Here is a 12,500-nt window from a genome sequence, read left to right on the forward strand (position 1 = left end):
CAAACGTACACACACACACATACGTACACACACACACACACACACACACACACACATATATATATATATATCACTTGATCACGTGACCGACCAGACCATCAGATGTTGCTACACATCGCTGGTCACAATGCGCTTCGCCTTGTTTTAGCCTTCGAATGACGCCACCCCGCTGGCTATGCGAGCAGGCCATATATATATATATGCGGTGCCCCAGCATGGCCACAGCTCATAAGCTGAAACTGGAAAAATCAAAAAAAAAAAATCAATATATATATATATGTATATACTTATACATATATACGACAGGCTTCTTTCACTTTCCGTCTACCAAATCCACTCACACGGCTTTGGTCGGCCCGAGCTATAGTAGAAGACACTTGCACAGGGTGCCACGCAGTGGGACTGAACCCGGAACCAAGTGGTTGGTAAGCAAGCTACTTACCACACAGCCAATCTTGTGCCTATATATTCTTTTCTTCTTTTAGCTGTTCGCACCCATGCTGGAGTACACGCACACACATACACACACACACACGCACACACACATATATATATATATATAGAGAGAGAGAGACAAAGAGAGAGAGAAAGAGAGAGAGGTAGAGAGATTGGAAGAGAGGAGACAAAGAGCGGTGAGAGAGATATTTGAGTCAGGCACTAAGCTGGCCTCTGTCGGTTGCTCGTGAAATTAACGTGCAAGTGGCTGAGCACTCCACAGACACCCTTAACGTAGTTCTCGGGGTGATTCAGCGTGACACAGAGTATAATAAGGCTGGCCCTTTGAAATACAGGTACTACTCATTTTTCCCAGCTGAGTGGACTAAATCAAAATGAAATAAAGTGTCTTGCTCAAGGACACAATGCGCTGCCGGGAATCGAACTCACATCCTTGCAATCGGGAGCCGAATACCCCAACTACTGAGTTACACACCTTCACTAAGATTCAGGCAGAAACACGTTAATTTAAAAGCAGGTTATTCAGATGTCCGAACAATTGAGAATCATGGTCGAACGAAGACCCGCGTCACCACTGCCAACACCTGAACCCCCTCCCCCAACCACTACCACCAGCACAACAACAACAACAATAACAACAACCACTGCCGGCTGCACCACTGCAAGCCCCTCTAGCGCCAGCGCTGGTACCACTACCGCCACCGCTGCCAACGTCAGTACCTCCAACATCAATAAGGCCACTGCCACCGCAACCACCGCTAACGCCACCACTGCTAGCGCCACCACTGCTAGCGCCGCCACCACAAGTTCCACCGCTGCCAGCGCCGTCACCACCAGTTCCACCGCCGCCAGCGTCGCCACCAGCGCCGCCACCAGCGCCGCCACCAGCGCCGCCACAAACGTCTCTGCAGCCAGCGCCTCCGCAGCCAGCGCCTTCGCCGCCAGCGCCGCCGCTGCCAGCACCACCGCCGCAAGCACAGCCGTTGCCAGCGCCGCCACTACCATCGCCGCCACCGCCAGCGCAACCACTTCCAACTCCACCATCACCAGCGCCGCCACCACTACCACCACCACAACCACCACCGCTAGCGTCACCACTGTCAACACCGCCGCCAGCACCGCTACCACCAGCGCCGCCAACTTAAGCGCCAGCACCACCACTATCACCACCGTAAGCGTAGTGTTTCGGCTTAGTATCAACTCACTCAGCGCTTGCAATATTCTTCTCTGGTTCCAGCGAGACATGAGCCAGACTGGAGTACCGTACTATGGACAACATGATGCAATGGCCTCTCGCTTATGAAAATAGATACGTGGTCTGATCAATAGGTATCCGGATAGTTGCCATAGTGATGAAGCTAAAGCACGTAGAGTGAAGCCGCTTGGTACGAATTGACCTTGAACACTGTTGTGCATGCGCACTGACTTTTATCGTTGTAGCTCATATCCACTGTTTACAGCAGTGCTTGAAAGGAAGGTGTGTAGCGTGTGATCGTCGCATTAAACATACAGTTGAGTAGAGAATCTGCATCAAACATTATGAAAGCTTGGTGATACCTGCTGAGAGGCCTTACGCAAAGTTCTCAAAAAGTTTTTATCGTTCTCGACAAAATCAAGGAGATCTTGTGCAACTGAAACCCGAGTATTCTATTTGGTCAGTTGAAAGCAGTTTTGGCACAAAAGGGGCTGACACCCATCTCATACCCAAATCTTCAGTGATAATGAACTGAACTGAATCGTAACTAATCTGCACATCAACTGATAACTCACGGATGGTAATTCGACGATTTCTTCTCACAGCTGTACGCACAACTGCGATGTTTTTCTCAGTTCTGTTGGTTGCAGGTCTTTCAGAACGTACATCAATATCGACATTTTTCGGCCATCTTGGAAATGTGTAAACCACTCGTACACTTGTGTGTGGTTCATATACTCTTGTCCATATACCTTCTGCAACTTTGCCTAGACCTCTTAGCAGATATCGCCATGACTTTCATTTTTATGATCAATGCGATGATCACATGATACAGACCTTCCTTCCAAGCACTGCTGTAAACAGCGGAAGTAAGCTAGAGCGTTAAAACTTAGTGCGCATGAACCACAGGTTTCAAGGTCAATCTGTGCAAGCGGCTACACCCTTCGTGCTTTTACTTCGTTACTATGGCAGCAATCCGGATATTTATTGACCAGATCTCGTATAATTCTTGTTCAAATATATCTCGAAGTATTCATATATCAATACCATGTACTTACTTATTGTATAATACAATATCTGGCCTCCATAAATCCTTCGATGGAATATGCATCATTTTGACATCGCCATATTCTTCAGGACTCCATTCTAAACGTGTATCGTACCATTCCTGAAAGAAAAATGAAGATATTCATTTAATAAATGATTCAAACATTTAATTAAAACACATACTTCAGCTTTTGTGTGACATAAATCATTATCTCTAGATTTATAAACGGCAAAATGTCTGTGTATCTGTGTGTCCTTTTTACAAATCCACAGTTTTTCACGTAAAAGGCTCGCATTTTCTATGGGCTTTCAAAACTGTCTGAGGGTGGTCATGAAGATGCTTTCATTTCCCCAGTCACCCCAGAAAGCCATTAAAACAATTTCTACCTACATATCTGTCTGTCTATCTGTATGTATGATGTATGTATGTATGTATTTGCGTGTGTATATGTAAGGATATATGTATGTATGTATGTATGTATGTATGTATGTATGTATGTATGTATGTATGGATGGATGGATTGACGGACAGATGTTTATGTACGTATGAATATGTTCCTGTGTAGCTTATGTAAATTTGTGCGCGTCAGTACGTATATGTATATATGTATATGCACGTACCCCTGCTCTAAAACACTCACAGAATCAGAATTCAATAATATCTGATAGCAAAGACAAATGCATATTTACATATTATATAGCCACACACACACACGTTCACAGTTTCACACACATACACAAACACACACTGAGAAGCGAGCACATACACGGGAACACACGCATTCGTACACATACACATACAGACACATCTTTGTGAGTGCAGAAATAGAAGTATATTTAATACACAGACACACACGAACAAAAAACATATTCATAAAGTAGCACATTGAACGACACAATCGTTCGTCATTTCATATCATAGACAAGACTTATTTTTATGTCAGAAAACAACACATCAAACATTACGTGCTACCTTCGTCTTAGTAACCGGTCGCTTAGGTAATATATCAAAAGGAATGTTCAGGCATCAATTTGTTTGCATTGTGCTGCCCTATTTGACCAAACCTTACTGCAAAAAGCAGACATGTTGAAGTCTAGAGTTGACATACACAAGCATTGCTTATACAAAAACGCCATACTATTATTGTAACAACGTTCTATGAAGCATATGTATAAATGTATAAAAGCTGTTATTCACAGAAAAAATATTGTTTCACCTTGAGAAAAGCTCTGTTGAAGTGTTAAGTGGATTTTGGCAATCGAGGATCGAATCCATGCTAAGCCTGCATGAAGCCACTACAAATACGTTGTGGAATAAAAAAAAAATACCTTCTGTCATGGAAAAAGTGTAACTGTAAAAATGCAAAATTATCGGAGTAACGGGCATTCAAAAAAAATATGTATAGAAATGTATGAATGAAGTCTTTAATGTTTAAGATTCAAATTAAGGAAGTGCAATAATAACGTTTAGCAGTTCAAAACCGTGAGTAGGGAAATACAGAATAAGGTCGGCTGATCGTGAGAATCAAATATTGATCGCTTCGCTAAAATCTGTATGTGGTATGGAACCCTTGGGTTCTTTAAATAAAATATTAGTAATATGTAGTAGATAGAAGGATCCATTGGAAGGGCCCTATTATCAATATTTTAACGATCTACGTATGTCACGAGGTTTCCAGACATGAGTTCTACCCACTTGTCAAATAAAGTATAAAAGTGATATTGTTTGCAAAAATTAGAAATAGGACACACAAAATGTCGATATTGAAAGTAATTGAACATAAACAATGAAAAGGGTTATTTCCCTTGAGTGTTTAAAAAAATATTGTACAATACTATGGGTTATTTCCCTTCGGTGCTTAAAAACAGTTAAAATAGTTATATGAGGTAGATATAAAGGTCCCTCCCAGGGGCCGTATTATCGATTTTTTCAACATTTTAAGTATGTCACGAGGTTTCCAGACATGAGTTCTACTAACGTGTCAAGTTTCATCAAAATCAATAAAACGATGTACGAGGAGTTAGCTAACAACGCCACAAACAAACACACACCGATTTTCCACATAAGTAGTATATATATATATATATATATATATATATAATATATATATATATATATTATATATATATATATATGTGTGTGTGTGTGTGTGTGTGTGTGGTGTGTGTGTGTGTGTGTGTATGCGGCAGGCACAGGGCTTTGGTCTTCTAAGTAGAAGACATTTGGCCAAAATGCCACGTAGTGAGGCTGAACCCGGAACCATGTAGGTTGGAACTGCACCCAATTATATAATTATATAGTATTTGTGATGTTTGTCTTTCTGTATATATGTGTGTCTGTATGTATACGAAAGATGGACATAGATATGGTTGTTTGCTGAAGAATTTAGATGTGTCATCATGATTCGCCAAGTCCGTCCTTAGAGTCTATCCTTTTGAGCAAGCATCTTTTAGTACAATCTCTAATTTTTTTAAAAATGAAAATGATGAAAGCTGAATGGAAACGATAAAAGAAAACCAACGGAAGAATTGTATTTCAAAAACCAAGCTTTGTCTCACATTATATCACATTCACTCTGCCTATTTAAAATCACATAAAAGCCACGTTTATTTTCGGAATATTCGGCCACTTAGATTATATTTCAAATGAATAGGTAGTGGAGTTGATTGAAAGACTGGATCAATCCTCGTCGGATTCAATGAAGCATTAATTTATTATACAATGAAAATCCGTTGCTGTGTAACTGTATCGTATCAAATCTATAGCAATCGGTGTCTTAGCTCTCTCTCTCTCTGCCTATCTCTATATATATATCTGCCTATCTCTCTCTCTATCTCTGCCTTTTTCTCTCTTTCGCTGCAACAGATAAACCTAATGGAGGTATTTACTTACCTTCTATCAATCATAGAAATATGGAACATAATCTCTATACTAATGAGTTATCACAACTGTTATTAAAATCCCATTATCAGATATCGGCTAAAGAGGAAAGCGAATAGTATGTGTGTGCGTGTGTATGTATGTGTGTGCGTGTCTGTGCGTGTCTGTGCGTGTGTGTTTGTGAGTGCATGTGTGTGTGTGTGCGTGTATACATAGATATCACACACATATATATATTAATATATATATATATATATATGCATATACACAAATCTGCATGTGTATGTATATATATATCCATATATCTATATGTATATATGAATATATATATACGTATACATATACATATGCATATACATACATGCATACATATACATATACATATATACCATACATCTATATGTATTTATGCATGTATACATATATATATATAATATATATATATACTGTATATATATATATATATATAATATATATATATATATGTATGTATATATATATATATATATATATATATATATATATATAATATATATGCATGAGAGCGATAGAGAGACAAATAGAAAGAAACCAAGGAAATGGCACTACTAAGAGAGAGAGAGAGGGGGGAGGAGAGGGGGGAGGAGAGGGGGAGAGAGTGAAAGGGAGACAATGAGCAAGAGAGAAATAATTGGTATGGTAGGGCTAAAGATTTTCTAAGAATATCTTATTAAATATATAATATATCTTCTTAATGTCTTTTCAAACGTTTAACTATGTCTAATATATTGACAGGCGGTATATTCCCAGCTTAAAACTCCATTTAATTCAGAACAGAAACATGAAGTATAATTTGCAGATTAATTAATCCAGGTTGGCAAATTTTAGTTATTAATGAATTATGCATATTTTGAAAACATTTAGTTCGATAACGTATTTCTTATATCATGTGGTTGAGAAAGAAACTTCTTACCTCACAGCATATACTCTTTTACTATTTTACTGATTTCCACCACAGGTTGGCGCCATGCTAGACCACCGCCTTTCAATTGTGTCTCCAGCCGTTATGTGACTCATCTGGGACTTCAGACAGACATTTGTCTGAGATTGCTTGGCAGGATGTTAAAAAGTTGTGGTCTCCCTGAAACATAAGCTGTTGCAATTCTGGGTCCTTATCCGAGATGAAGAAAACGGTATCTTTGGTGTTATTCAGTGCCCTCTAGTTCGGTGTTTGGCATAGCTCTGAATTCTAAAATTGAGAGCTTATCCTTGCAGGGTCTTCCATCACTGTATGCCTTTCTCGCCTTCTCTCCAGATAGTAAAGCTTCAATTCTTGTAGCAACTCCCAGTAGCTCATCTGCTTCACCGATTCAATCTTCTTTATGTAGTGACGCTGGATTGCCTCAAGTTCCCCCCAAAATTTGACGCTCTGCGGCGACCACTGTCGGGATCGGTAATTCAGAAAACTGAGATCAAAAGTCCTCCATAGTATTAGTAAGGTATCCTTATTTCTGGTTCTGAATGCTTTAAAGCTGCATCCGGTTACTCACCTACATAGTGTTGCCATCTTGGTAATATGCTCATGGAACGTTGCATCATTACTCATGTGGATTCCCAGATCACGCACCGATTCTAACTCTGGGATCGCACTGATACTGATCATATGTATTCCGATCGTAGTCTTATCGGTATTGAACTGCATGTTATATTCATCAGCCAATTTGTATATTGCAGGCAGTTCAGTTATAGTATGTCATCAGGGTCTTTGGCCACTTGAGATAATTTTGTTTTCTCAACGTAACTGGTGAGAATGGTTGACTGTACGAGAGAGGGCATGTCTGAAAGAGTTATTACAAACAGTAGTGGTCCCAGTACAGTTCCCCGAAGAACTACGCTGCGGATTGATGTCCTCTCAGAGAGAGAGAGCACCGTAAAAAAATCATGCAGCCACTCCCTCAATTTTCCATTTATACCTCATACACACGCACGCACAAATATGCACATAATCGTGCACACACACACACACACACAGAAGGGAGGGCGAATGTATTTATAAAATTGCTTAATACGAGTGGAATGTTCTTTTCAATCGTCTAAGAAATGAAAAGAACATTCTGTTCAAATTAAGCGAATGTATACCTACGTTTACCCACGTTTGTATACATACACAAACGCACAGACGCTCACACACATATAAACACATGCTCACACACACAAACACACGCTCACACACACACACACACACACACATGTATTCCTGCTATAAGATGCAGGGCCACTCAGAGCTGAGTGCTTGTGTTTTATCTTCTAGCTTTCCTGGTGTCCTGAATGTAATAACTGAAAAAGTCGAGCAACAAATCGACGGCCCTTTCAGGAAGGATGTCGAATTCTCGATCATTTAAACGCTATGCAAACCGGATAGAGAGAGATAGAGAGAGAGAGAGAGAGAGAGATTGAGAGAGAGAGAGAGAGAGAGAGAGAGAGAGAGAGACCGAGACAGGGGTGAAAGAGAGAGAGGCAAAATAATTTAAATATAGACAACACAGAGTAGAGCACTTACCACGCCACTTCAGAAAAATGAGGCCTAATTACTTCAACAATTTCATCTGGATTTGTCGTCATACACATATTATGAATCTGGTTATTACATAAGTTAGGATCATCTCGAAACAGATGTCGTAAGATAAGTTTAAGGCTTTCTTTATTTTATAATCCGTATGTGTGTCTGTGTATATATATATATATATATATGTATATCTATCTATACATATACTTGTGTACAAACATAGCGTACACCCACAGATATACACACGCACACACACACATACTCATATTTATATAAATGTGTATATGTGTATGTGTATGTGTGTGCGCATCTGTGTGTGAATCTACTGAACATCTGGATCGATGAAATTCTCACTATGTGTAACAACCTAACGTTCATAAATTTCATCGCCTCCACGCCGCCTCATCATCCAGGTGATATGCAGATTCCCGTACAGAATGTTGTTAAATGTTTACGGAATCGTATGATAAGGCAGTTGAAAAGAATTTATGATAACGGAAATGAAATGTTTCACTCATAAATTTTCGGCTGTCTGTGGCATGTCGGAATGAGGCGACAGACGAGGAATTGAATCATTTCCAAATTTAACCTGACTCTTATGCATTAATATATCTTTTAGTTACTCTTTTACTGTTTCAGTCATTTGACTGAGGCCATGCTGGAGCACCGCCTTTTATTGAGCAACTCGACCCCGGGACTTATTCTTTTGTAAGCCCAGTACTTATTCTATCGGTCTCCTTTGCCGAACCGCTAAGTAACGGGGACATAAACACACCAGCATCGGTTGTCAAGCAATGCTAGGGGGACAAACACAGACACACAACACACACACATACATATATATACCATATATACACAGGCTTCTTTCATTTTCCGTCTACAAATCCCTCACAAGCAAGCATTGGTCGGCCCGAGCTATGCAGAAGACACTTGCCCAAGATGCCACGCAGTGGGACTGAACCCGGAACCATGAGGTTGGTTAGCAAGCTACTTACCACACAGCCACTCCTGCGCCTAATGATTATTTTTAATTAAATACTCAGGATGCATGTAAATGCTTTTCTTTTTTGTTTCCTATTAAAATGATCGCTTATAATATTCGGTGATAGTTTCAGTATATCACGTAATGCTTTCATAGATTTCTCGTTTCTTCGAAAACACGGCGTATCCGCTACTGTTGCCGACACAAACACACCTTCTCCTACCCTATAATAAATTTAAATTTCTGGCATGAGATATTTCCGTTTGCTTTCGTTGTTCGATATGTGCGTGTGTATGTGAGCATGCCTGTACGTTTGTGTGTGTGTTTATCTGAATAAGTATACATGTGTTACTGCGCATATGTGTGTGCGTATTATTGAGCGTCTGTGTTCCGTTTGGAATTCATTTATTTCCAGTGATTTGACATTTGGGACAGTTTATCTATCTATCTATCTATCTATCTATCTATCTATCTATCTATCTATCTATCTATCTATCTGTCTATCTGTCTATCTATCCATCTATCTATCTATATATCTATCTATCTATCTATCTATCTATCTTATCTATCTACTCTATCTATCTATCTATCTATCCATCTATCTATCTATCTATCTATCTATCTATCTATCTATCTATCTATCTATCTATCTGTCTGTCTGTCTGTCTGTCTGTCTGTCTGTCTGTCTATTTGTCTGTCTGTCTGTTTGTCTGTCTGTCCGTCTGTCTATGTGTATATGTCGTTTATACACGCATATACTTATATCTACGTATTATACACACACACACAAACACACACACATACAGATACATTTAAACAAAACGAAATTTAATACCAGGTTTTTTAAAATTTGAAAACGTTAGCATTTTCTTGGTTCTTAGTTATATACACACACATACACACACACTCACCCAGACACACTCACACACATACATACACATATATATAATATATTCGAATACATACATGTATATACATATACATACAAAACATATATCTTCACGCACAGATATATACGATACATAAGATGTACGTATTCATGCACGCGTTTGTGTGTGGATGATGTGAGTGTATGTGCGTGTGTGTGGATGATGTGTGTGTGTGTGTGTGTTGTGTGTGAGTGTGTGTGTGTGTGTAAGGAATCGTCATAAATCCTACATTTCCAAATTTTCTAATATAGAATATTAAACATTGCACAGAGAAATGAATTGTCGCAAGGAAAATCAAGCAGCAAAAACCAAAAGAAACAAGAAAGGAAGAACAAAAGAAAGAAGTAAAGAAAAATAGAAAGACAAAAAGGGAAAAAAGGGGTAAAAAAAGAAAGGACACACAAACACGAAATCTCATTCAACTTATTGCTTCTGTGATAGGAATTCATAATTTGAAGAATATTCACTCTGGATTATTCTGAAGACGAAAATACTTACCAATGTTGGCCATCACAAAGATATCAGTTTTGCTATAAATATTCAACAAAATAATTTTATGTTTTGCAATGGTGGCTAGACTTAAAAAATCTGAAAATGGTCGCAATTTTGTGATCGGTTGTTTGTTTCCGGGGCTTGCAACAGAATACGCTGAATTGTATACACAAATACAAAATACACACAAACACACTTTTATACACCCATATGTTTATAGACATTTGTGTATGTCTCTCTCTCTCTCTCTCTCTCTCTCTCTCTATATATATATATTATATATATATATATATTATATATATTATACTTATATATGCATCCACGAATATATTTATATGCGTATACATAGATTTCCATACATATCTATCTGTATATGTATAAATCTATGTGTGTGTGTATGTATGTATGTATGTATGTATGTATGTATGTATGTATGTATGTATATATGTATATATGTATGTATATATGCATGTATGTATGTATGTTTGTTTGTATGTATGTATGTATGTATGTATGTATGTATGTATGTATGTATCTATCTATCTATCTATCAGTCTCGCCTTCGTTCTAGGGAGAAGACTTCTAATTCTTTCAGTCTTTCCCAGTAGCTGATATGTTGCATTGCGACTATTTTCTTTGTGTAGCTCCACTGGATTGCTTCCAGTTGCGCCGTTGATTTTATACTGCGTGGTGACCATAGTTGGGGCCAGTAGTTTAAGCGCCTGAGGACATATGTCCGCCAAAGGACCAACATGGTTTCCTGTACTCTTGTTCTGAAATTTCGGATCCTTCCAGCTAGCCGTCTGCATTTTATTACCAAATTAGTAATATGCACCTGGAAGCATGCATCATTACGCATGTCAATTCCAAATTCAAGCACTCATTCGGATTTGGGAATTGCAATTCTTCCTGGGCCAGTATACCCTGTCCATAGACCAGGGCTTAGAACTTTCCAGCATTAAACTGCATGTTATTGTCCTCAGCCCACCTGTATGTTGTGCTCAACTCCCGTTACAGATGCGCTATATTTCCAGGGTTATATTATACTAGCAGTATCACCCGGCGTTCCTCGGGTTTGTAAGGGAAATAACTATAAAGCATTTTTAGAGAGTTATAGCCAAAAAATAGCAAAAAAATGCATTAAAAATGGGAAAAAAATGATGGTAAATTTTTTTTAAAATCGTTGACTCATCGTAGACATTTTTAGAGAGTTACTTCCCTTATATAATAGCGAAAAATGCATTAAAATGGAAAAAAACGATGGTAAATTATTTAAAAAATCGTAGACTCATCGTAGACGCGCGCTAATACCCAGAAGAGCTCGATATGAATCACGACTATAAGATACCCGGTTTTGGTTAAACTGCACCGCAAAATGTGGGAGTAGTTAGGAATCTAAATCGTAGGAGACAGACACACAACCTTACTTTTATATATAAAGATATTCCGAGGGCGAATCTGGTTTGCTAGGACTGAATTTTGATCTGAAGCATTGTTAAATCCGATTATTATATGTTTGGGAAATGTCGCACAATTTAAGAGTAGCAGAAACACGTAGAGTAGCTGTTTTCGCCTATTTCATTTTAATTTTCCTGAACATAACTTCCCATCACATCAACCCTGAAACCTAGGTAATCGGAGTGTATGTTGACATGATATAAATTTTCAACATAAGGCTACTTGTATCTAGGTCACCGTGATCACCGTGACCGACCAGACTATCAGATGTTGTTACACATCGCTGGTCACAATGCGCTTCGCATTGTTTTAGCCTTCAAATAACGCCACCCCGCTGGCTAATCGAGCAGGCCAACAGAAGAAAGAGTGAGAGAAATTTGTGGCGAAAGAGTACAGCAGGGATCGCCACTACCCCCTGCCGGAGCCTCGTGGAGCTTTAGGTGTTTTCGCTCAATAAACACACACAACACCCGGTTTGGGAATCGAAACCGCGATCCTACGACCGCGAGTCCGCT

General features: G+C 39.0%; 1 protein-coding gene across 1 annotated transcript in view; it reads right to left on the minus strand.

Annotated features, from left to right (window-relative positions):
* Positions 1–12,500, minus strand: part of LOC115229225 (acetylcholine receptor subunit alpha-like) — a gene marked incomplete at its 3' end in the record, with an annotated part of 49,079 nt that overhangs the window by 11,226 nt on the left and 25,353 nt on the right. The window contains exon 2 of the mRNA XM_036499139.1: positions 2,710–2,819. Coding sequence (XP_036355032.1) covers positions 2,710–2,819 — 110 coding nt within the window. The remainder of the gene's footprint in view (positions 1–2,709; positions 2,820–12,500) is intronic.

Source organism: Octopus sinensis, unplaced genomic scaffold, assembly GCF_006345805.1.
Source record: "Octopus sinensis unplaced genomic scaffold, ASM634580v1 Contig12173, whole genome shotgun sequence".
Lineage (NCBI taxonomy): Eukaryota > Metazoa > Mollusca > Cephalopoda > Octopoda > Octopodidae > Octopus > Octopus sinensis.